The sequence below is a fragment of the Vitis vinifera genome, chromosome 10, assembly GCF_030704535.1.
Source record: "Vitis vinifera cultivar Pinot Noir 40024 chromosome 10, ASM3070453v1".
Taxonomy (NCBI): Eukaryota; Viridiplantae; Streptophyta; class Magnoliopsida; order Vitales; family Vitaceae; genus Vitis; species Vitis vinifera.
This window is the reverse complement of record NC_081814.1, coordinates 26772683-26799389: the sequence shown is the minus strand read 5'-3', so window position 1 is coordinate 26799389 and position 26707 is coordinate 26772683. Positions and strand designations below refer to the sequence as shown.

Sequence of the window (26707 nt, the reverse complement as noted above, 5' to 3'; positions counted from 1 at the left end):
GCAAGTGATGAATCATGCATATTGAACACATGACATGCAATTTCAAAGGTTGACACATGACAAAATTTGGAAGGCTACAAAATTAAGTCTTGTAAACAGAAATAAATCAAACAAGAAAATTAGAATTAAATATTCTCTTGTTAACAAATTTCCTAAACAATTTGCTCTAGCTAAACTTAGATTGATATTAGTTTGATGTTTCCAACTCAAATCCAACCTAACCTATGAAACAGGTAGTCCAAGCAAAGGTGATGAGGGCAGTGGTGAAGAAGGAAGGTGATGGAAGAAGCAAAGGTGAAGAAGGTTTCGCTTCTCTTGGTGGAAGATGTTGGTTTAGAGTAGATTCGAAATCTTTTGAGATTTTGTTGGAGTTTGTAAATGGTAAGACGATGGGAAAGATTGTAGAGAGGGGGTGGGATTGTCCTCTTGGATTAGATTTAGGGAAAAGAGTCTTGCTAGGCTTTTGGAGGGCATGGAAGACTGTTCTATAGGGAAGGTGAAGAAGCCTTTCAGAAGGGTGTGGAATGAGGGTGGAAGGGGCTGCATACAGTTGCGCAGCAACAAAGCTGGAAGATTCTGATTCTGTTCAACTGTGTATAGAGGAGAAAAGGTTCTCTCTTGTTTTCCCAGAGGGTAATCTTTTCCAAGGGGGTTGGAAGATCCTTGCCTCTAAACTCAGGAGCATTGGGGTTATCCCTGAGTCTAGGCCTGTGGAGGAATTTAAAGAGCAGTTTAAGCTCCAGGAGGAAAAGGGTGGTGGCAATCTGCTAAAGCCTGTGTCCTTTGCAGAGGTGCTGAACAGAGGCAAGAGGCCTTTGGGCGATGCATTCTGGATAGAGAGTGAGACAGGAGGTTTTTTATGTAACCTGGAGTCCCTTAAGAAGTGTCCGGTGGGGAGGTGGGACTGTCATTCAAGCTGCGTGATAGTTTTGGACTCGTTGAAATTTTGGGCTCGATATTCTTGGAGTTTGGAAGGAGACTTGTAGTTGTGTTCGTTGGGAGGTACTCTCATCTTATTTAAGTTTGAAGATGTTTCGGAGGCTAAAAAGGTTTTGCTTTTGGGGTTTGGTTTGAGGGCAAGAGGCTGCAGTTGGACTGGTAGAGGCCAAATGTTGGTTGCCTCAGAGAAGATGTTTACGACGGTGAAGGGTGAGGGTGCTAGGTTTACTAGCTTGTCTGTAGGGAAAATAACTTTTTAAATTTTAAGAGGTTGGGTGATGCTTATGGGAGTTTTGTGATGGTAAGCGTGGAGACTGAGGAGAGACAGCACCTGAAATGGGCTAGATGACTTGTTCGCTCCAGTGAGAGAGAAGCTAAGACAGTTGATGGTTGTGGGAAGAGAAATTGTTTTTGCTATACAACTGTTGTGGGAAGCTTCACCATGGTTGTCAAGGGTGGCTTCCAAGCAGTTTCTTAGAAAATCTGAGGTTAGGGAAGACTAGGAGGGAAGCTCACACGCTGCAGGGAGAGTGGAAGGGGCTAAAAGGAAGCATGCAAGTGAAGGCTAGCAGTTCTGTTGATGTGAGGGAGAGACATCTCCCACAAGATAAGTCAAGTAGGACTTTTTCAAACCTGGTCAACTGCTTAGAGAATAAGCTCCTGGGTCTTCTGTGTTGATAGGGCTTAGGGCTTCAGAAAACTTAGCTGGGGGTGTAGGGAGCCTTGTCTCCCTGGTCTAGTCCTCTAAGATGTCTGAAGGGAATCAAACGAGGCCTCCTAAGTTTGGGCCTTGTCTTATGGACTTAGAGTGCAGGCCCATTAGTGGGCGGCCTATGGTTAAGTTTCCCTACAGGGCATTTAAGCCCCCTTGTCTTTGGAGTGATTGATAAATCCTTGGAGTCTCCTTTCGACCCCCTCACTTAGGCATGGTCATGATGCTGGGTCAGCATCATGGTGCAAATGGAGTGGGTTTCGGGAGTCGAGGAAGTCCTCATGATAGAAGCGGCAAGGTTAGAAGGTAGGTTTTCCTGCTACCTTCCTCCTTCTTCGAACGGGTCTCCCTCTCATGGTGTCGGGTAAGTGTGTTAGGGTAGGGTGGGGCCCCCCTTAGGGTTTCCAGGTCATGGCCTTTAGTCGTTAAGTTCGTTGCTCCAAGATGGGCGGTTGGTGGATCTCACAAGAAGCGTAGAGAAGGATTCCTCGTGTATGGATGTGATGACTAGGGCTGAGGAGTGAGAGGCCAGTAAAGCAATGGAGGCTTGTCGTGTTTTGAAGATTGGCTAGTTAGCCTTCCTGATTAACTTAGTCATGCTCAATAGCTTTTTGGGTTTGCCAGTGGCGGGGGTTGAAAAGAAAATCAACTCCCTTATGAGGAGAATGGAGTCATGAAAAGGTCGTGGGATTAAGGTTGTAGGGGGGAAGAGGAAGTCGTTTTTGGCTGCTCATTTGGAGAGGGAGATGCGAAAACTGGAATGGCCAATCAATTACAACTGTTCTCCTCTCTTAGTCAGAGGAAAAGGAAGGGGGGCAGCAGGATCTTAGTTTTTATTATTATAGTTTGTTTGCAGGTTTTTGGTTTCAGAAGGTCTCAGGCATGTTTTTTGTTTTGTGCTAGGCTTTACAAGTCTTTTTGCGGTGTTGATGGTGTTTTTGTCCTAGTCCTTCCCACCAGAGAATGTTCAATTGTTCTTAGGGGGCCATGGTTTGGTGGTTTTCAGGGTGGTTGGTATTTTCTCTTCCCTCTTCATCTAGCTAGCCTTTGCGCGTATGTTGTATACTTCGTGTGTACTTTGATGCGCCTTTTTGCTAGCACTTTTTAATATATTCTCTCACTTATCTATTAAAAAAAATCATAAATAAAGGAAATAAATCTTTCGATTGAAATCAAAAGAGAATTAAAAATAAATATTCTCTTATTGACAAATTTTCTAAATGAAGTAGACAAGTTACTACAATGATGAAGGAGCCAAATTCCGTGAATTAAGTAATCAAATCTTAAGGATTCTAAATTTAACTTTCTAATTTCATCTATAAATAATGGTGACTTCCTTCAATGGAGAGGATTGGGAAAAACAACTTCACATGGAAAAAGAGACTTCACAAAATATCCTTACAAGTGCGAGAAATCATAGAAGCACAATACATGTGTTATTCGTCATTCAACGAATTCATTCGGTAACAAACCATTTTACACCCTCAATTGTGATCGTCCTTTGGATTGTGATCAAAGTGAATGAATCAGAGGAAAAATATTCGTTTGTAAAGAATATTATCACAAAGATTGTACCTCACAATTATTTTAATACAAAATTTCTGTTCGCATATTTTTCCTATAGTATTACTTCTTTTGCTAGACTCTCAAAATTTGTGAGTACAATTTCTATCTACATTATTCCCAATCTTCTTAATTGGCATTCAATCTAGTGGTATTCTCCATTTATGTAAGCTACTTATTATCCTACCTCGCTACCATGAACCTTTTGACTGCCCATTTCTTTTTGAAACACTGGGTTTGAACTGTTGTCCCCGTGTTGATGCTGTCAATGATCTTCATTGTAGATGAAGAAAGCTCTCCTCTAATGAAATTAAATTTATCTCCTGTTGGGGTTGCATTTAGATCTGAATGCTCCTCTTTTTAATGCACTTACCTACTACCTGCTGATCAACCTTCCTAGAATCCTGTCCATAATATTCTCATATTGTCTCCTGCTTGTAATTCTGCTGATTTACCCCTTTCCTGAAGTTCTTGGATCTTCTTCCATATTGTGTTATTAAGTAGTGGAATTATGCCAGGCTCCTTGACCCCCACCTTAGCTGCTTTCTAGTGTTGGTCTGTTGATTGTTGCCTTTGACAAGAAAGAGGCCTAGGGTTGATTTTTCTTATGTTGAGCTTCGTAGTACAAGTATTTCCTGCATATTTTCTTTTTGTTAAGCAATTTTGTTGGGTGCAGATTTGAGAAGCTCAAAGAAGAAGCCTTCGTAGATACTTTTATACTCAAGGCTTTAAACATGGTTCCTACCCTTGGCCGTGTGCAAAGCTGATCAGGTCATAGAACATGCTGCTGATTATATAATGTTCTCTTGACAAACGCGGTCAGCAACATCTTACACAGTGTTGTGTGCATTACATCAGGAATAATCTGAGATGGAAATAACTTTTGGAGAAGAGATGGAATTACACCTTGAAGGGATTTCTTTTGGCAGGACCACATCAGCTTAGGCCTGATTGTTGCTGGAATCAACTCTTGATAATTCATATATATGGTCATGCATAGGATGTGTTTTTCATAGTTGAAACCAAGAGCATCCATAAAAGGCTGGAGTTGTTTATTAAGGTCAAAAGATATGGGAACGCAGAAGGTGATTTCCAACTTATTGGTAAATGTTATTCTCATTTATTTTTTTAACAGTCTCTCTATTCTATGGGGGTGAAGAAAATTGGTAATTTTGGTTTTACATTTTTGAGTTTCTATTGCTGTGTGGATGATTAGCAATCACATATTCTCACAACTACTACTATTCATTTCATAATCGACTAGATGATCCTACTATTGTTACACTGGTAGAACAGATCCCCTTTTTTTTTTCACATCCTGCTTGACTCTAGGGTATGAAACTACTAGAATACCGTTTTCCTAATTTATGAAACAACTGATTTAGTTCTGGAACTTAGTCAAGTTTTACTTTCTATATTAGGATTGAATCACAATTTGTAGCATTATTTGTTTACTTGAGGATGAAAGTGAAAATCTTTGTGCTTGTGTTGTCTTCCATGCTGCATATTACATGATATGAAGTGTAACTTCAAACCAGTTTCAAGCAAACGGCACATTGTTTACAGGGGGGATGATGGTTATAGGGCAGATCCATGCTTTATCTGCATTCCTACAAAATGGATTGTAGTTATAAAATCTTCGTGACCGATTTCTTGGCAAAGTACTCAGAAGTGACGTGAAAACCAACCGCAAAAATAGGCTTTATCTCATGTTTCTAGTTACTCTTATTGTCAAACTCATTCCCTAAGCCTTACCAGTTTGAAGTTACTGAAGTGAAGAAGAATTGATAACTAGGAAAATTAGTAGAAATTGGGGACCCAAGAAAATGAACATTTAACGATTTCTTTTAGGAGGCATTTTTCATACGGTCTGCTGATATACCCAGACTAGTTATCTATAAGGGTAGGATGAAAAAATGGCTCCTGATCGCCGAAGGCAACCAGCTAGGCTTTTCTCTTGACGTGTCTGAGTTGCTGTATGCCTTGTCACCTGGTTGAAGGCAAGTTTGATCCCTGTAACTCATTGTTCCACGATGGGTCCACCGGAGGAAACCGATACTCATCAGGTTTCAATGACAATGCAAATTCTGGCAATGCTGGAGCCATCTGCATGATCCTGAAAACAAAATCATTCAGCATAAACGCATGTATTATAAGTAGCATATCCTATTTAATGTCTGTAAAAAGATTGAGCAGTGAAGCACAATTAAGGCTTAAACCAACTTCTTGAATCAATATCAATGGAGAATTGTAGGGTTTGCTCAGCAGCATTTTTTTTTTATAACAGTTCTTAAAAATCAGTTTTTGATATTAGTTCTTAGAAAGCAGTTTTTTTATGTCTATTCTATGTGAAGGCATTGTGCTCTTATGCAAAATGCAATGTTTTGGGTGTATTTTTTGTATTTTCAAATGTTTGACAAAAAGGAAAAAAATAAATAAAAACACCTGAAATTTGTTTCTAAAAAGGTCATCCTATTTTAAGATTTTCAATCAAAATTATTTTCCCAACAGATTTTTGTAGTCAAAAAACTGTTTTCTATTTTGAAGAGCAATTATCGCCTAAGCCCTTGGTGTTGAGAGACTAAAAAATCCATCAATACTAACCAACTTACCTTTCATGACTGTATGGATCTTGCTTCTCTTTTACCTTGCTTGAAGCATCTTTGGGGAACTTCTCTAGGAGGTATTTAATTGTCCCCCAAACTGGTGGATTTCTGTAGGAAATAGAGTAGTTAATTAAAAGGAAACCCAATGTCCCCATTTTTTCTTGACAAAATTAAGTAGGAGTGTGTTTGTAGTGAAATAACAGTCAGTCAGGTGATACAGTGACGTATATATGGTAAACAAAGTAGAATCTTCATGTAATGATCAATAGAGACCACCTTGATAAAGGAGGTGCCTCATTGAAGGCCTCACAGGCCTTCTTGCTTTCTCTGAGAAATTCATCTGCTGCTTGTAGAGCGGTTGCAGCCATTGCATGAGATCTTTCACTGTTCCCCTCTTCAAGGATTAAACCATGATAATAGTATGCAGCAACCTGACATATGAATGGAGTTATTTGATGCATCACACTAGTACTGCAAATCTGGGTTTAACAACTAATTGACTGCAATCCAACAACTTAATATAACATTAACGGGTGGGAAACAATTTTCATATACCATTAGCTCTCTTCAACACATATTGGTGTTTTATAAAAATATCATAATATTGGTACTGACAAATTCATAAAAGATCAGCTTAAGCATGTTGCTTATTATTCAACTACCATAATACTAAGATCATGCAAGGTTTAGCCTATGTCATCTACTCGAAGAACTCAAGTTGTACTGTCACCCTTGTTGCCATGCTGTCACTCACCTACTATTCAACTACTGCATGAATAAGTCTAGGTAGATTCGCCTCATTCCTGAGCTATGCCACTCTGTTACTTTATGCCATTTCCCAAAATAAACAGCCTTCTATCTTTACTTTGTAGATTCATTATCAATAACATGGACCGAGTACAGTAGAACAAAGGAAGCATAATCAGCTTACAGTTCAAAAAGGTTTATAGCATAGCGTCTAAGTGATGGTAACATGGTCAAGAATATCGTGAGATAAACCATCAATATGTTGTAAAAATGAAGCATGATATACCTTGGATTCAATATACTTCCAGGTGACAAAAAGCTTATGCTTTTCCCCCCATTCATTTGCTAGTGGAAAGTTGGTAATGGTTTGTTGAGCCTGCATAAAATAGCTTGAATTGATTGACTTATATTCTCAAATCACTCAATTTAGGGTTAGAACCAAGAGAACCCACAAGATGTATGAGTACTTAAACTGAAGTTAACAACCAACTTTTGAGAAGAATGTGTAGGAATTTATCCCAAACTCCCATTTTAACCAAGCTTTTTTAAAGAAGTTCACTTGTAAGAAAGGGATCGCATTCCATCTTCAAAAGAGAACAAATGTTTAGGATCTGTTGGGCCATGTTTGGAATGTTGGAATAGAGAATAGGAATGGAAAATTAATTCCATTCTCTTTCATTAATGTGTTTGTATTGTTTTTTAAAATGGGAATAGAAATAAAAATTTCTTTGTTATTATGTTGGAAATCAAATCTTACTCTTACTAAGATATTGATTCCTCTCTTCTACATGGTAGTATGATTCACCTTCATTGATTGCATCCTATTTCCATTCCTATTACCACATACCAAATGCACCCTTATTGGTTATGGGTTGGAGACTCCATTGATGTGATACAGATGGGTCCATAAGGTCTCCACAAGATTTGTATGGTACCCCTGGGTTTGGGTGTCTGATATTAAGGGCAGGGAATGAGGTTTAGTTCAGAGCTTAGACTTTTACCTGATGCCAATATGTTACCATCTCACATGCGAGCCTTCGCTTTACTGCTGTTGTAGCTTTAACACTATCAATTGCCATTCCAAGTTGAATATCTACACCCTATATCATATATAGCAAAGACATTAAGCTAAAGGAGTAAAAGCTTTTTTATAATGCAAAATTTTGTCATATGAAAGTAAGTGATACTAGAAACCTTTACTAGGAATGATTCTTCCTCTCACACTCATTCTGTTCCGCAAAGCATTCATGGTTCTATTTTGAGATAAATGACTTAGGTTTATTTGATATCTCTAGGGTCTACATGTCTAAAGTTCCCATATGTATGTGGCCTCATCGCCACAGGTGGAGGACAGACAGGTATGTAAGCAAGTAAATCACGGACAGCCTCCTTTGGGCCCTCCTGCTAAATGAGGTTTTGATAATATGTAGGACAACCAATTTTTCTAAGTTTGAGTTGCTTGTCGGACAACCAATTTTTCTACAGGTTTGAGTTGTTAGGAGTTGTGCTTGCAATATATTTATGTTATGTTACAGTTTTGCAATAAAAAAGATCATAAAGGATGGCATAGGTTCATATGTTTCAAAGGCAACAGTCAGATGCCAAACCCGAAAACTACATAAAGAAAGATATAATAGAAATGAATGAAAATTCAACCTGACTGAGTGCTTGCAGGCAAAGAGCTCGTAACACACCTTCTGCCAGGTCCAATGGTAGATCTTTCCTACAGTAAGTGATTCCAAAGTTAATTAGAGCCTTCAAAGAAAATTTTTGGAAAAATTACGTCATGACTCCAGAATATTTCAGTTTGTAAAGTTTTCAGTAAGAAGTCTATCAGCAAACCTGAGTTCAGGTGGGAACTGAGGGAGAACATGTTGGATAGCAAAATCTAAATATCCTGCTGCCTTGAGAAAAATATCGATGGAAGCTCGTCTGCTCTCTGATACAGGACATAAAAATGATATTTCATACGAAGTGCAAAAGCAGAAAATGGAACAAGACATCAAAAGAGCAGCCGAGCAGCCTACAGAGTCCCCCAGCTCGACCAACCCAAACACAAAGAGCTCGGTTTTAGGAGCCTTAGGAAGCTAAGCATCATGGACTTTGTATATCAGAAAAGCAACAGCATTGGTCTTCTAATAAAACAAAGGCATTAAAGATGAAAGATCATACATACACTTTACAACTAATACTCTCTAGGAGTGTGAATTTTCTGATTTTGGTTTCTGCTAGAGCACCAAATACATCATTGGGTCGAAATCCTAACATTCTAAGCTCTTAGGTTCAATATGGTATCAGAGCTCTACTTAACAAAAGGTCTCTAATTATTTGGGATGCCTCTCATGTTAAGGAATTAAGCTGCACATGAGGAGGTGTTAAGAGCATGATATACAATAAGAGTCGAATCCTTACAATTTAAGCTTTTTAAGAGAACACTAATGGCATGGAAAACCCATTAAGATGGCAAAAATGAACCTAATGAAGTAGAACAGTGAAGAACAGACAATTCTGTAAGTTCATTAAAACGTTCAAACTCATCCTAGGAAGATACCATTTTAGGATGTGTGTTTCCTCAGTTCATTATTACCAAAACTAACAAAAACTAGAGAGGAACCGGAGCACCATTCACAATATATCCTCACCTTCTGATACTGTTGACTGGTAACCATCAGCAGGTGTTTTGGGAAGAAGCAATAAGTTAGCCTGCAATAAGGATAGCATGGCCATCAAGTGCAAAACCGAGAGTACCTCATACCAACAATTTGACATGGCCGTCTCCTGAAAATGCAATCTGATTCAGACAAGGAAATTTAAGTAGTCACATGGATCAAGTCAGGGGTCCAGCTGGTGTGATGGTGTCTTACCTCTGTGTCATCTTCCTGATTTATCCAATCAAATTGCAATTTATGTTGTAGCTGGTGTGCTGAATAATGTGGTTGAGGAAACAATCAGAGTTCATCTTAAACAGGCGTAAACACCCAAAAAAAATCGAAGTCTTGGAAATCTCCCCTCAAAGTGGGGGATACCTACTTGGCTCTCAGCAAGGATGGGGTTTAGGAATAGCATTGGTGGCCTAACCATAGTGTAAAACAGGCATAACAATGCAAATAAAGGACTTCTAATACCAATAAAAAGATCGTGCGAGTGTAATGTAGCTCTGATCCTGTAAAAAAAACTGAGCTTTTTTCCTACGAAAATTCATTATGATAATTTTGCAGACTATATCTTCTTCTTTGTTCCATTTTGTTTAATTCCCAGTCTCACTACCCAATCTTTTGAAAGAACCAAATTCATAGTCAGCCTAAATAAACTATGACCATGGGCAATCCTTCTGTTAGGAATAGTGGCCTTTATTAAATATGCATCTTGCCCGTAGCTGCTAAGGAGACCACAGGCATGTCAAGTGTACATCAAAGAAAGAGAGAGCTATACCTCTGTTTAGAGACTTGTAGAATAACTTAAAGTAAATAGAGTGATAGGACCTGTTTAGCTCATAGTAGAGCTTGAACTCAGATAAATCACACTTACGTAAAAGATTTTTCGTCGTTTTCAACCACCCAAATTTGACCATCTCATTTAGTTGACTTGTGTTTTCATATAAGAAATAGGATGACACTCAAATTTCTTGTTGCCCAACAGAAAACAAACTTAAAGTGGCTTAGGTAGAAGAATTCAAACTTACAGGCCCTTTCACATACCGTTTTGAGCTAGTCCCAGCAGAACTGGGAGGTAATCTTCAAGAGCCTGCTGAAGATCAGCCATGGCCGAGCCTCCTGCAGAACAAACCAACCATGAAAATAGGGAAGAAAAAACTTATTAACCATAGCCAAAAACAACCTACAGGCAACTCCACAACTAAACAAACCATGTCTTGTGGCTACTCTTCTTGATTTTGCAGGCACCAATCCTTCTTCGCCAGCCATCACCACAATTCTAGTCCTAAGAGCCGATAGGCGCTCCACCAAACTCCTAGACAACCCATCACCAAGTTGTCCAGAGAAGTCCATAGCTTTAGGAGTTCTCAATCCGGGAACAAACACAACAATCTCCCCAACATTTCTTGACCTCCTCCTTTTTTCCCTGGAATCATTAAGCGTTGATAACATGCACCCCATCTCATCAAAATTGAATCTCTGCCAAAGTGCCGATACAGCCACAAATTAAAAGGTTTATATGCCATAAACTATACTAGTTTTCATGGAAACTCTCACAATGAATGCAGAAAATCCATAGAGCTAGTTCAATACCAAACAACACAGAAGGGGGCAATTGTTCTAGAGAAACCAATGCAAAGACAGTTCCAATAACCCCCCAGAAATGAAAAGAAAATGGAACAATCAAACCAAAATATTTTCTGGGTTTTGTGATTTAACCCTAAATTCCCAACAAATCATACAAGTAAACAGGCCTTAAAAGATGCAACCAATGCAAACACAGATACAAAAACTCCCCAAAACTGCAAAGAAGATGAGCATCAACTCAAATCATTTTCTGGGCCTTTTGACTCAACTCTAGGTTCCCAACAAATCACTGAAACCAGCATTCACAATTAAACACATCAATTCAATCTTCACACACCCACCTTGTTCTCCAAGGCGGGTAGCCCTCACAAAATCTCTGAATCTGTGCAGAACCACATCACCAATTAGAAAAAGGAGGAGAACAAAGAGAATTTGAATAAGAACAAAAACGGTTAGTGCACATACTGTTCAGTTCGTTTCTGTTCAGGTATTTGGGTTTCTCATGCCAAGAAAAGTGTGGTGTCTTTTGCTTAACTTTTATGGAAATCTTTGCATTATTATTTGAACCAGATTGAAAGGTAGACAAATCTCATGCGTCACAGCACAGGAACCAAGAAACGTGAGGAGAAAGCAGACCCCCCCGACTCACATTTGAAAGTAACTTTTACAAAAAGCACTCCGTCCATTTCCAAAATTCAAACTTCATTGAATGCAGACTACACCGTCCTCTGCTTTCTTTTGTCCTACCAATTCTGTGATACAATTTTCATCTTGTCTGAACACTGAAAAAAGAACAAGAAAAAAGAAAGGTCCATTTATGATAAAGTAGTCATTAGAGATGCCATTGCCTTCCCTTGATGGGAAGTTCTACTTACGTTTTGCATCTGTTCATTCATTTGTAATACATATGAAGTCTCATCCATTACGCCTTTAAGCTTATTTATTTCTGAAATGATTTTCTCTAATATATCTTTTGGTTTTTGTATTTTAGCTTATATATATACATTTTTTTTTTATATAACCAGGAACCTTTTATGGCCTAGTTCATAAGACTCTCCATGGGTGGGACCAAGACGTCGAAATGTTGATTGCTCTGCAACAATCAATATCGGATAAATTCAGGATATAACATTTTATTGGATATTTATTTAATGGTTGAGATTTTGTTACAAGTGTCAAATAACCCAAAAAGTAAAATTACATATTTGGTATGATACCCATTCAACATGGTGGAATTTTTATCTTCCTCTTGACTTTTTTCTTTTTTCTTTTTTCAATCATTTTGATAAAAAAATAAATAAAAATAAAAGATAAAAAGAAGTGAGAAAAAGGTGAAAAAAATATTGATTATATTCAATCACTCAAATTTACTTTTCAGTATCAATTTTGCACAAAAAAAAAAAAAAAAGGATAAAAAGGTCTATCTCAAGAGCCATGTGTGATGTAATTTTATTTTGGTTTTAGTTAGAAGCCAAGAAAGAAAGTCAAAATTTCATCAACTATTAAAACAATTTCTGACGTGTCCCAAGAAATAGCTTGTGAAATAATATTATTTTGCTTATATATTAAGTTATTTTTTAAAAGTAAATAAAACAAACTTAGCCTAAATTACAATTTATGGTAGTAATAGAGAGGGAAATTCAAAACACAAAAGTAGGTGAAAAGCATAGCCTGAGGGAGTGGGGCATGCCAAATCATTCAATGTACTATCTATCAAGTGATCATAAATTTGGAGGTGCAGGCCAGTTTAAAATTCAAACTAATTTTCATGTTTTTTTCTTTTTCCTTTTTCTTTTTTAATTGACAACTCCTTTGTAAGAAAAGGGTTGTGGCCTAAACCACTTGGACCTCCCCACTCAACCTCAGGCTTATTTTGCTTGATTTAAGTTGTCAATAATTCAATAATAAATTAAATTACCAAAAAATCAATCATAATTAATTTTAATTTATTTCTACAATGTGGGATTCTTTCCAACATGATCCTCCAAATTTTTTGAAAAGATATTAAGATTCTTCCATTTTCTCAGGAAAAAAAATAAAATTAATAGAAGAATTTTAAAATATAATTATCAAATATAAAATTAATTTTAAAAAAAATTAATGTTACTTGCAATAGAACATTACTTGCAATAATAGATTAAAGAACTCTAAAGTATTCAAAAAGTTAAGAGTAGATGAGGACTTTTAAGCATGACCCAGGGCTTATTGGCCCTCTGGATCACAATGAGACCAGAATTTTATTTTAAAAAATTATTTTTTATTTTTTATATTTTTTAAAGCTTAGTGGGTCGGAACTTACTTCCAAAGAGGACTCCTTGAAGATGCTTCTTCTGTGTTGCATTTTTCAATTCTAAAGATGATAAGCCTATAAAATTACTAGCAAATAATTAGAATTTGGCACTATTATTTGTTTATCCAAGGAATATTCCCCATCATATCTTTATTCATACCAGCATGGATATTATTTATTTTAATATCTTCTTTGTATTTATTTATTGGGAAAATCATCTAACCATACACCAACTATAAAAAATATTAGATTTTAGAATTTTACTTTTTCCTTTTTAATTTTAGTGTAAAATAGGGAAAATTATTGTCTATTCATGCACTCTAATAGTGCTTTTAAATTTGTTCCACAATTACCTTCAAAAGTAAATGACAAACTACACATCAATTTAATACTATCTATTAACAAGTACATGTGTCATTTATTTTTATTATTTCTCTCACACCAATGTATCTCCCTTACCACTTGTCATATTTCCACTTTTTCCTTTTTCTTTTTTTTTTCCTTTCCTATCACCATAATCCATTGTCACCTATTATAGTTTTTATTATTATTTGTCTTTTTTATATATATTCTTTTTAATATGCTTGTACATTTTCTCATAAAACTTCTTTAATTTTAATTTTTTTACTCTCTAATTTCTCCATATTTATTGATTTTAATTATTTTTTTGAGATATTAAACTTAAAATGATAATATATAATAAATAGTTCATATAACAAATTAAATAAAAACAAAATATATAATGGACAAAAATGAAAATATTATCCCACAAATAATATATTCTATGATTTTAAATATCAATTATAATAATACATTTTATAAATTAAGGTTTAAATTTAAAAATTCTATTTTATTATTTAAAAGTTTATGATATAAGATTTTTTATATTAATACTAAACAAAAGATTTATTTATTTTATAAATTATATCACATGTAAAAGTAAAAATATCTTTGTAATACTATTTCATTATTTACATTATTTTTCTTTTAATTTTCAATTTAAATTTATCATATCAAAATCACAATAAGTGATGGTGCTTTTATCATTTTTCTTATGATTTTAACTTGGTTGTGGATCTAACTTTTTTTTTTTTTTGTTAAAATCTTTAATTTTTAATTATAATAAAATATATTTTTCATAAAAAAAAATGTATGTAACCTTTTAATTTAATTTCATAAAAAATAGGTACATCCTTAAAAGAAATAGGTAAATTCATGCTTATGGGAACCAAAAACACCATCATACTTATCATAGTGTATATATTCCTTTAGGACCCTCGATAAGAAATTAGAGGTCCTCGCCCACCCTAAAAGGAACTTTGGAACCCCAAGTATATCCATTCTTAGAGGAACCAAGACCCCTATCTTCATTCTCATGGTTCATGTATTCATTTGGGGACCCTCGAGAAGGAATTAGAGGTTGTTCCCCACCTTGGAATGGACATTGGAACCCAAGGTACATCCTAAAGAAAATCTGGTAAATCCTTTACAAAATTTGGTATATATTTCATAAAATTTGGCACATCCTTAAAACAATTTGGTATATCCAATCCATGAGCTACCGGGACCTCTATATCATTACCAATGATTTGTTTATTTCCTTAGGGATCTTTAGGAAGTAATTAGAGGTCGTTCCCTACTCCGAAACGAACTTTGGAACCAGAGGTACATCCTTAAGGAAATTTGATACATTGTTAAGAAATTTTGGTACATCCAATCTTCGGGCTATTGAGACCTCTCTTTATCTTCTCATGGTCCATATTATACTTTGAGGACCCTCAGGTAGTGATTGAAGGTCATTCTCCACCTCGAAACAAACTTTGGCACTATTGGCACATCCTTTACAAAATTTGATACATCATTTGCAAAATTTGGTACATCCTTCACAAAATTTGGTACATCCTTCACAAAATTTGGTACATCCTTAAAAATATTTGGTACATATAATCCTTGAACTATTGAAACCTCTATCTTATTACCCATGGTCCATTTATTCCTTAAGGGATCTTTGGGAAGTGATTGGAGATCATTCCCTACTCCGAAATGGACTTTGGAACCTTAGGTACATCATTGAGAAAATTTGATACATCCAATCCTTGAGCTAACATGACACTTATCTTCATTTTCATAGTCCATTTCTTCATTTGGAAACCCATGGGAAGTTATTGAAGGTCGTTTCCCATCTCATAACAGACTTTGGCAACATTGGTAAATCATTAACAAAATTTAGTACATCCTTTACAAAATTTGAAACATCCTTCAAAAAATTTTGGTACATTATGAAGGATGTACCAAATTTTGTGAAGGATGTATCAAGGGTTCCAAAGTACGTTCCGATGTGGGGATTGACCCCCAATCACTTCCTTATGGGTTTCAAAATGAAATCATGTACCATCCATATTCAGATGGGGGACCTGGAAACAATAGGATCGGATGTACAAAATTTAATGAAGGATGTACAAAATTTTGTGAAGGATGTACCAAATTTTGTGAATGATGTACCAAGCATTCCAAAGTGCGTTCCGAGGTGGGGATCAACCCCCAATCAATTCCTTATGGGTTCCAAAATGAAATCATGGACCATCCATGTTCAGATGGGGGTCCCGGAAACAATAGGATTATATGTACCAAATTTAATGAAGGATGTACCAAGGGTTCCAAATGCGTTCCGAGGTGAGGATCGGTCCCCAATCACTTTCTTATAGGTTTCAAAATGAAATCATGGACCATCCATGTTCAGATGGGGGACTCGGAAGCAATAAAATTGGATGTACCAACTTTAATGAATGATATACCAAATTTTGTGAAGGATGTACCAAGGGTTCCAAAGTGTGTTCCAAGGTGGGAATCGACCCCCAATCACTTCCTTATGGGTTCCAAAATGAAATCATGGACCATCCAGGTTTAGATGGGAGACTCGGAAGCAATTGGATCAAATGTACCAAATTTTGTAAAGGTTGTACCATATTTTGTGAAGGATGTACCAAGTGTTCCAAAGTGCGTTCCAAGGGGGGGATTGACCCCCAATCACTTCCTTATGGGTTCCAAAATGAAATCATGAACCATCCATGTTCAGATGGGGGATCTGAAAACAATAGAATCGGATGTATCAAATTTAATAAAGGATGTACCAAATTTTGTGAAGGATGTACCATATTTTGTGAAGGATGTACCAAGCATTCCAATGTGCGTTCCGAGGTGGGGATCGGTCCCCAAATCACTTCCTTATGGGTTCTAAAATGAAATCATGGACCATCTATGTTCAAATGAGGGTTCCAGAAACAATAGGATCAGATGTACCAAATTTTGGAACCCTTGGTACATCTTTCACAAAATTTGGTACACCTTTTATAATGTACCAAATTTTTTTTAAGAATGTTCCAAATTTTGTAAAAGATGTACCAAATTTTGTAAAGGATTTACCAATGTTGCCAAAGTTCGTTATGAGGTGTGGAACGACCTTCAATAACTTACCGAGGCTTTCCAAAGAAAGAAATGGACTATGGAAATGGAGATAAGTGTCCCATTAGCTCAAGGATTGGATTTATCAAATTCTCTCAATGATGTACCTAGGGTTCCAAAGTCCATTTCGGAGTAGGGAACGATCTCCAATCACTTCCCAAAGATCCCTAATGGAATAAATGGACCATGAGTAATAAGATAGAGGTTTCGATAGTTCAAGGATTATATATACCAAATATTTTTAAGGATGTACCAAATTTGTTGAATGATGTACCAAATTTTCTGAAGGACGTACCAAATTTTGCCAATGATGTATCAAATTTTGTAAAGGATGTGCCAAGAGTGCCAAAATTCATTTCGAGGTGGAGAATGACCTTCAATCACTACTTGAGGGTCTTCAAAATATAATATGGACCATGAGAAGATAGATAGGGGTCTCGATAGCCTGAGGATTGGATGTACCAAAATTACTTAACGATGTACCAAAATTCCTTAAGGATGTACCTCTAGTTCCAAAGTTCATTTCAGAGTAAGGAACGACCTCTAATTACTTCCTGAAGATCGCTAAAGAAATTAACAAACCTTGGGTAATAATATAGAGGTCCCGGTAGCTCATGGATTGGATGTACCAAATTGTTTTAAGGATGTGCCAAATTTTGTAAAGGATGTATCGAATTATCTTTAGAATGTACCTTGGGTTTCAATGTCCATTTCAAGGTGGGGAACAACCTCTAATTCCTTCTCGAGGGTAAAGGAATACATGAACGATGAGAATGGAGATAAGGGTCTTGGTTCCTCTAAGAATGGATATACTTAGGGTTCCAAAGTTCCTTTTGGGGTGGGCGAAGACCTTTAATTTCTTTATTCGAGGGTCCTAAAGGAATATATACACCATGATAAGTATAATAGTGTTTCTGGTTCCCCTAAGCATGAATTTACCTATTTCTTTTAAGGATGTACCTATTTTTTTTATGAAATTAATATAAAAGATTACATACATTTTTTTTATGAAAAATATATATTTTTTATATATTTTATTTTAATTAAAAATTAAAGATTTTAACAAAAAAAAAAGTTAGATACACAATCAAGTTAAAATCATAAGAAAAATGATAAAAGCACTATCACTTATTGTGGTTTTGATATGATAAATTTAGAATGAAAATTAAAAGAAAAATAATGTAAATAATAAAATAGTATTACAAAGATATTTTTACTATTACATATGATATAATTTACAAAATAAATAAATCTTTTATTTAGTATTAATATAAAAAATCTTATATCATAAACTTCTAAATAATAAAATGGAATTTTTAAATTTAAACCTTAATTTATAAAATGTATTATTATAATTAATATTTAAAATCATAGAATATATTATTTGTGGGATAATAGTTTCATTTTTGTCCATTATATATTTTGTTTTTATTTAATTTTTTATATTAACTATTTATTATATATTATCATTTTAAGTTTAATATGTCAAAAAATAATTAAAATCAATAAATATGGAGAAATTAGAGAGTAAAAAAAAAATAAAGAAGTTTTATGTGAAAATGCATGAGCATATTATAAAGAATATAAAGGAAAAAAAGAAAAGAAAAATAATAATAAAAACTATAATAGGTGACAATGGATTATGCTGGCAAGAAAGGAAAAAAAAAGAAAAAAAAAAGTGGAAACGTGGCAAGTGGTAAAGGAGGTACATTGATATGCGAGAAATAATAAAAATAAATGACACATGCACTTGTTAACGGGTGATATTAAATTGGTGTGTACTTTGTCCTTTACTTTTGAGGGTAATTGTGGAACAAATTTAAAAGCATTATTGGAGTGCATGAATAGATAATAATTTTCCCCATTTTACACTAAAATTAAAAAGGAAAAAGTAAAGTTCTAAAATCTCATATATTTTTTGTAATTGGTGTATGGTTACATGATTTCCCCTTATTTATTCTCTCTCTCTCTACTTAGGCCAAGCTCAAAAGCCTAAAGTTCAACCACAGCAGGGTCAAGCTCCAAAAGCCCATTGGATGTGTGCAGATAAAATAAATAGCTTCATAGATAGTTTTGTTAAAATAAGCTTGTCAAATAAATAGCTTAATAGGGAAGTAGGGAGAATGTGATCTCTCTTTCAGCTTATGGAGAAATTTATACCCAAATTTTTTGTCTTATTTAAATTTTTACTTTTATAAGCTAAATCTAAGAAGTTATTCCAAACAAGACTTAAAAAAGTAATAATCAAGAAACAGTTATATATTTTAAAAGTAAATGTTGTGGTTAATATCAATAATTTTATTGAATAATAATAATAATAATTTTTAATGTGCTAGTGGAGCTAAATTATGTTAATAATTTTGTTTTAAAATATCCACACAATTTAAATATTGGTTAAAGGTTGACGCATTAAGAGGAGGGTGGGTGGGCTCAAAAGCTTTCAAGGAACACTCAAGCATCCCTAGGGATCACTTAAAGTGTTCCTCGAGAATGCGTTTACGTTGTTAAATTTTCTATTGACTTTTGTCTAGGATTTTGTGTTGATAGAAAGCAAATTATTTTCATAATGTAATGTTGGATGAACATTTTCCATAAGAGAAAAAATGAGTAGTTATTATGGTGTCATTGTTTTTAAACTCTCAAAAGCCTTTCATGTTGAATTTTGAAAACTTTTTAAATTGAATTGCATGGGCCAATAGGGTTGAGGTGAAGTTCCCTAGAGAGCACAAAGTCTACACAAAACAAAAGGAAGAATGTAAATGTGTGATTCTACATACTTTTAAAATTATTATCAATATTATTATGAAATAAGAAGGTTTTTGTGATAATTTATTGGAATATGGGAACTAAACATAAGGTTTTCAATGTAAATGATTAATTCAAATATTAATCTAAACCTTCTTCTAATTTTCTATAAAAGGAAGATCTATTAATATAACATACTACTTCTGGCATGGCTTATGGCCGAGAAAAAGCTCTGATGCCCCTTGCATCCAATTTTTTCGGGCTATGAAAGAATTCCAAACTTTGGAGAATAGTCTTGGAGTTGTGTGCTTCTTCACATGAAGCTGAACTTCGGTGACGATGAAGGACACATCTTCTCGAGTCGTATTTATCTGGTGCAGTCTCTTCTGATCCTCGCCACATTGGTGTATTGTCTATGAGGTTTTGAAGCATCACTAGGGTGTGGATGCCTCACCTGAGATATATGTCATTCCTGTTTAGTACTACACAAATTAAGCATAAAAGATCAAACGGAGAGCGTGGTAAGCAAGTATATATTACCCGTTGCACTTCATGCCCTCAAGATACAACCCCATCCCTATAACAAGTTTCTTACTGTAACCTAATTGGTGTTTACGTATAGTTTAGGACACGTCAAGTTGAAATGGAGGGCAGGCGATGCAACAGCCATATTAGCCATATTTGTGGTACGACCTAGTGGGAGATCATTGTGAATAGGAGTCCATTTGTTGAAATTATGGTCCCACTTAAAGTCAAATTACAATAAGTTTAGGAATTGGACAAATACTAGGAATTGTTATTTATATAAGTTTCCTATATTAATTAGTATTTTTAGTCTAATAGGAATTGGAGTCCTATTATAAATATGATTAGTTTATTATAGGGAGAATTATCTTTTGGGGGTAGATGGACCCCCAAATTAACAAAAGGTCCATATAACTCTTCAAATTGAGTTGAAGGATATGAAATAGTAACGGATAAATATACCCTTTAAGAACATATATAAAATATTTTATAAAATTAAGTTAAATAATTTTTTTTTCAAAAATATTAAATTAAATAATTTTTTTTTCAAAAATACTAAATTAAATAAAAGTAATTTTCAAAAATATTAAATTAAATAATTTTTTTTTCAAAAATATTAAATTAAATTAAAGTATTTAAAAAAAATATTAAATTAAATATTTTTTTAAATATTAAATTAAATAAAAGTATTTCAAAAAATATTAAATTACATAAAAGTATTTTTTTTAAATATTAAATTAAATCAAAAATATTAAATTAAATAAAAGTATTTTTCAAAAATATTAATTTTTTTCTCAAAATCAACAAAGGGCATTTTTGGAAATACTGAAGGATGATATCCTTCAACTCAATTTTCATACTTTCATTGGGTCTTGGGCTCAATTTGAAGAGTTACATGGACCTTTTGTTAATTTGGAGACCCATCTACCCCCAAAACATAATTCTCCCTTTATTATAAATAGACTTGTTATTTTATTGAAAAAGAGAACACAATAAATTTTTTATTTTAGTAAAATATTATCAATACCCAATTATGTGGTATCAAAGTTAGATCAGAGAAGGTGAAATGCCATATTAATTTATTTTTATTTCAATTTTCATTATGTAGTCTAAATTTACTAAATTAGAATAATTCAAAACATAATCTATCACCACATATCAAACCTACCCTACCTGATTTCAATTTCCCTTTAATTAAGCATGTACTTGCTTGAACCCTACTCTATCAAACTAATTTATTAAATGGGTACATCTCATCTTGTTTACTATTTTAGGGATAAATGTTGAAATTATTCCAATTAATAAATAAATATGTTAATTTTTATAACATTAATAGGGAAATATAATATTCTAATTCTTAAATAATTAAAAATATCATTTATGCAACTAATCCATCAACCTCTTTATTGAAGTTATCACAAATTTTTTTGAATAAGTTTTGTTGTATGATTTTTCTATGATAAAATTAAAAATGTTTATGTATTATATATCATCCCAGAGTTAGCTAATTTGGATAACTTATTAGTAGAATCCAATCTTTCTCCTTATACAATAATAAAATGGTAATATTAAATAAATAATTTTGAAAATATAATTTTACATATTTATTATTTTTACTTGTTTTTTTATTACAATTTTAACTTTTATTATGAAATATAGAAATATTTTCATAAATATTGTTATACTTGAATTTTTATGGTACAAATCCCTCATAAATTATTGATATTATATAATTGTGGACTTGCATTTTTCACGTGTGTCCCCACTTGATGGTGTAACTTGCTCTTTAGGTGAAAATTTGCATTTTTATGAAAAATGGAGTTACCACTTTTTTTTTTTTTTAAGGAAAAATAAAATAAGAAACTAAAACTCTAAAAAAATGACTCTTTAAACTTTTGAAAAAGCGTGTCTTTGAAAAACTTGAGTGTAAGTCTAAGCATCAGGTAGGTTATCTATTGAGAAAGTACTTTAAACAGAACACCCCTCTAAACCTTAAAAAGATCTTTACTGACTAAATTGAAGAAAGTGTGACAATTAATTGATTAATTGAAGGTATCAAGGAAAGCTAAAGGTGATTACCTAAATTCTAACAACATATTAAGCATGTAAAACAATTATTTCAAGTCACAAGTACAAAGGAGGGATAAGGTGCATACTTGGACTACAAATCAAGCGCTATCACAAGACATCAAAGTTATTTCAATATGCATTATCATTTAGATCAATGGATCAAATATAACAAGTCAAACAAAGAATAATCAAACAACCAAAAAAAACATATCAAGCATGATGATGCTTGCACATGAGGCATTTAGATCTGTAGACTTAGAAGGTAAAAATAAGGGGCATACATGAGTAGCATATGTTTATTACAATGCACTCCCATAATGTTAAGGATGTTAGACTAAGTTACAATAACAAATAACAAGATACCGAATTTTAACATGCATGACATATGTATAATATAAAAGAAATAACAAGTGTCTAAAGAAAATATTGCATATTCACAAGGAACATATATACAATTCATTGTTAAAGCTAAACCAATGTGCAAGAGAACTAGAAACACTAAAGTTAACTTTTATGTCAAACTATGTAGTAAGGGACAAAACAGTTGTAGTAGAAAGGGAAATCATAGTATTATTTTATCATGAGAAAAATCAAACAATATCCTCAATATGTCTACATTACAAAATAAAGTCAAAGTCAAGTCATAGTATGCCCAAAAACTCCAGATTAAATAATAGAGTAAGCGTTGCACAAAAATTTCATCATATAGTCAAAATAGAAGGGTTCATAAAATAAATCCCAAAAAAAAAAAAATTATCTAGAAGGTGGATTTAATTACAAGAATTTTTAGGAAACATCTTTTATGTGTCTAGTTTATCATCCAAGTGGTCAAATAATCATTCAAGGCTCATATTAATTCCAAAATTATAAAAGTTCCAAAAAGACTAGAACTAATTAGAAAGCAATGGCATGCATCAACCAATTTTAAAAAAATAACCATAGGACTCCTAAAATCACACAAAAATACACACAAGCCTTTCAAAATGTCTAGTTTTCATAAATAATAATAATAATAATAAAAATAGAAGTCATGCAAAAAAAAAAAAAATTAAAACACATAAACATGTCATTCGTCCAGAATTAGTCCAAAGCAATAGGTACATCATTGAAAAATCAGATCTCATACTAGAGAAAATATATCTCAAATTTCCTATTCTTTAAATTACAAAAAATTTTCCTTTCTTTTTTATCGTGGGAATTTAAATGAGAGAAAGGATTAGAAATTCTTAAGAAAAGTTTCCATTTTCAGAATTTTGTTTTTGAAGTATTTTGTTGGAAGTGGCAAGGTTGTCATTTGGATTTTCATATTGTTTTTCAATCATTTTTTTATTTGAAAATTTGAATTTGGTTGTTTTGGATCGTGATGGTGTTTTGATTTGGTGCTTTAACTTCTAGGTAAAACAACTTTTGGATTAAAGTTGTATTAGAATTTATCACAAAAAGAGAATGTACAGTTTAGTTATGTTTTTTTTTTGTGAATTTGTCTATTTTCAAAGACATTGCAAATGTGTTTGGTCAAACTTGTTTGGTCGCCGAGAAAATATGGTGAAAGAAAATGAAGTGCCATTTTGGAACTTAATTTTCATTATTTAAAACCTGAGATTCAACACCATTTAGCTTATTAGGTTGTCATTTCTTCAAAAATGAAAATCTTTGTGGGTAAAGAGGAACGAACGATAGGGAAGAGGAGAGATGGAGGGGTTTTAGGGTTTGAAATAAAAATGACTCTTTTACCCTCGCTTAAACAAGCCACATGGAGAACACATGCGCCTTTCGTCCAATACAAGTAACACGGCCACTCCAAAAATGTATGTTACATGTAATTATAAACTATGGAGAGTACATTGCTCAATTTTAAACTTGATGGGGCAATGTGCAAAAAACGCAATAGGTTAAGGGAGTAAAGTGTAATAAACTCAAAATCTTTTGAAGATGATTTTAAGATAAGCTAAGGAAAAAAGAAAGCTAAGCAATCCTAAACAATTGACACAAAAAAAAAAAAAGGATTTTTGATTTCCAACTTAAAGAGACAACCAAAAGAAAAAAAAAACGAAGTCAAAAGAGACACTAACTTGGATTCCTTTTTGGCTACCTTTCATTTATGACCAATGAGCCATATCCATGATGGAAAAAATTCATTTTGACTCAACCAAAAAAGGCAATTAGAAAAACTTTCTACTAAAAAATGTTCAAACTCTAGAATTCCTCAAGGTGCATACAAAATAGGTATCAAGATAAAGAGAACCAACATGAAAAATTTAACCAAACAAATATCTAGAAATGTTAAAATCTAACTAACATGAAAGTTTAACTAAATATTACATTTAATGAATTTCTAAATGACAACCATCATGAAAATTTAGCCAAACATGCATTGAATGGATTTTTAAAACCTAACTAGCATGAGAATTTAACTAAACTAGTATCCATTGAATTTTTTAAAAGCTAACTAACATGAAAATTTAACCAAATATACATCCAATGAGTTTTTAAAAGACAACCAAAATGAAATTTAACCAAACATACATTCAATGAATTTTTAAAATATAACTAACATGAGAATTTAACCAAACTAATATCCAATGAATTTTTAAAACATAACTAACATGAGAATTCAACCAACATCTAATGAATTTTTAAAACATAACTTATATGAGAATTTAATCAAACTAACATCAAATGAATTTTTAAAACATAACTTAACAGCAATTTAATATAAATCAAAAATAAAAATTAAACCAAACTCAATCTTTGCAATCTAGTATAAATCGAAATCAAAATTCAACCAAACTCAAACCTTTTCAATCTAATATGTATCGCAATTAACTAATGCATGTGGGATGTGTGTTTTCTCTTTTGAAGCCTCCAAAAAAATCTTTTTCTTCTTTTATGGAGTTTGTGTGTGAACTGATGCCTTTCATGTATTTGTTGTAGTGTGGAGACTTCTTTATATATGCATGTGTTAATGCCTTCACATAGTGTGTTTTGGTGCACGACAAACAATGTAAGTAGTTGGCTAGCCTTCCCTTCACATAGACAACGATTGCACCTGCACAAAGGAATGTCCAAATGGGTTTTCCGAGCACACCCCACCGAAGCTTAAGTTAGGTGAGGAAGACTTAAGAATAAAATCAGTGAAAAAAATGACCACGTACTTTCTTTCTGGTGATTAATGGTTATTTATCCTTACTCAATGGTAACATCTTCTTTGCGCTTTTAGCACACCTTCGATTGTGTATTTATCGCCAATGATTGTCGGCTCATAACAACTTTTGAGCCTTGAAGTCTATCGTTTATGCTTAGTAACAATTGTGACATTTAATGAGTTTAATGTCTTTCATTTTTAATGCTTGGTAGGCGATGTTGAATGGTGCCAAACGGGTTTGTCTTACCTCAACATTAGAAAGTCAGGCAACCTCATAGAATGGCAAGTCTTTAAATACAAAATGCTTGCCTAGAATTAAGGTAGGAGGAGAAAGTCGCAGAAACACTAGAATCACAAACAAGTAAGGTTGTTCCAACAGACTTTTTAAATTCTTCTTTGTCAATAGTACAAAGATTTTTTGTTCAGCTAGATCAATCTTGAACAATTTGTTGAGATGTCCATGTAGACTTCTCCAACCACTAAACTAAGTGACCGCGTTTCTCTTTGCCTAGAAAGAGAAAATATTAGCTATCGTTCAAAGAAGTCGTTCATAGCAATAATAACAAAGCAAGCTACACAAATGGAAACTATACTTGGTAATTCAAGGGAGCACTTCGACTTGAACAGTTGATTTGGCCCCTCTATTGAACCACTCTATGGGTCGAATACCAAGACTTGCCATTTAACCCATCATTTGTTTGAGTCAAGAAGGTTGGTTATGAATTGAAGGGACAGGTTGTGAGTCGATAAGCTAAATCGCTCCTTAGGGCTCATTTTTATGATACACACAAAGAGAATCTCTAGGAAAGAGAGATCTAATTGGTACAACACGTCCAAAACATTGCATCCCATTAAGATCCGAATGACATTAGGGTGAATGAAAGCAAACCAAATTTTAGAGCAATGTAGAAATTGTTTGAGAAGAGATAGGATTGGGAACCAATGTCCTACAATGAATTGTCCTTTCATGAAGTAAATTAAGTCTTGAGGAAGTCCATCTGTCTACAAAGCTTCTCCATCTAATAATTGGATGGTGATAGAGTCGGGGATGTGAAAACGAGCCGAAACACCTGTTCAAATAGCTCATCCACAGGGCGATCCATTCTAGAGCCCCCAGATCTAGAAGCCTTTTTTCCGCCTCACTATGACCTACCATTTATGGAAGCGACTCCTCTTCTATCCATGATAGATGGAACAAAGTCGTCTAAACCCTTGTGTTAAAGAAGCGTAAACTAGTCAATACGGTGAAACCCTAACCGGCAAAGCTAGCCAAGAGGTTTTGCGTTCCCCAAACGAAATAAGATACAAACCCAAATGGGTTAAAGCCAAGCTATCTAGTACTGTCTAAACATAGCAAAGACAATGTTCTCCAAAATCCTAAGATGATTTCAACACCAGAAATCTAAACAAATACACAGTAATAACCAGACACATTTAGAATCAAACACAACAAATACAATAAGAATACAATCCCCAAAAACGAAGCAATCCAACACATGGAAACACATAGAAAGACCAAATGTGACACTATAACAAAACAATGAGACAAAAAGAGAGACTAACCTAGAAGAACTTTTGAAGATGATGCAGAGAGCAAAGGCAAGGGCAATATCATTGACGATAGTGACAAAGTGCAAAGAAGTAGCGAAGGAGTACAAAGAA

General features: G+C 33.8%; 2 protein-coding genes across 6 annotated transcripts in view; one reads left to right on the top strand and one right to left on the bottom strand.

Moving 5' to 3' along the window:
• Nucleotides 1-4498, top strand: part of LOC100254145 (uncharacterized) — a 66154-nt gene extending 61656 nt beyond the window's left edge. Inside the window, exons 11-12 of one of the 3 annotated variants that reach the window (XM_010657676.3) lie at nucleotides 3891-3985; nucleotides 4073-4498. In XM_010657676.3, the coding sequence (XP_010655978.1) occupies nucleotides 3891-3981 (91 nt within the window). In that variant the 3' untranslated portion in view covers nucleotides 3982-3985; nucleotides 4073-4498. Of the gene's footprint in view, nucleotides 1-2554; nucleotides 2775-3890 lie in introns of those variants that run through there. The other 2 variants (XM_002267855.4, XM_010657674.3) reach the window with 2 other exon arrangements.
• A 531-nt stretch (nucleotides 4499-5029) lies between these two features.
• LOC100242158 (uncharacterized) lies at nucleotides 5030-11585 on the bottom strand. 3 transcript variants are annotated; one of them, XM_010657677.3, is made up of 13 exons: nucleotides 11274-11585; nucleotides 11150-11190; nucleotides 10433-10700; nucleotides 10266-10340; nucleotides 9432-9490; nucleotides 9210-9345; nucleotides 8410-8506; nucleotides 8224-8290; nucleotides 7569-7667; nucleotides 6854-6943; nucleotides 6097-6251; nucleotides 5827-5928; nucleotides 5030-5330 (listed from the first exon to the last, which is right to left on the bottom strand). In XM_010657677.3, exons 3-13 carry the CDS (start codon nucleotides 10680-10682, stop codon nucleotides 5201-5203), a joined length of 1260 nt encoding a protein of 419 aa, XP_010655979.1. In that variant the 5' UTR covers nucleotides 10683-10700; nucleotides 11150-11190; nucleotides 11274-11585; the 3' UTR covers nucleotides 5030-5200. The 3 variants fall into 3 exon arrangements, with proteins under 3 accessions (XP_010655979.1, XP_059595879.1, XP_010655981.1); XM_059739896.1 differs by having other exon boundaries at nucleotides 10815-11190; nucleotides 11274-11520; XM_010657679.3 differs by having other exon boundaries at nucleotides 10433-10647; nucleotides 11274-11517.
• Between the last annotated feature and the right edge of the window lie 15122 nt (nucleotides 11586-26707).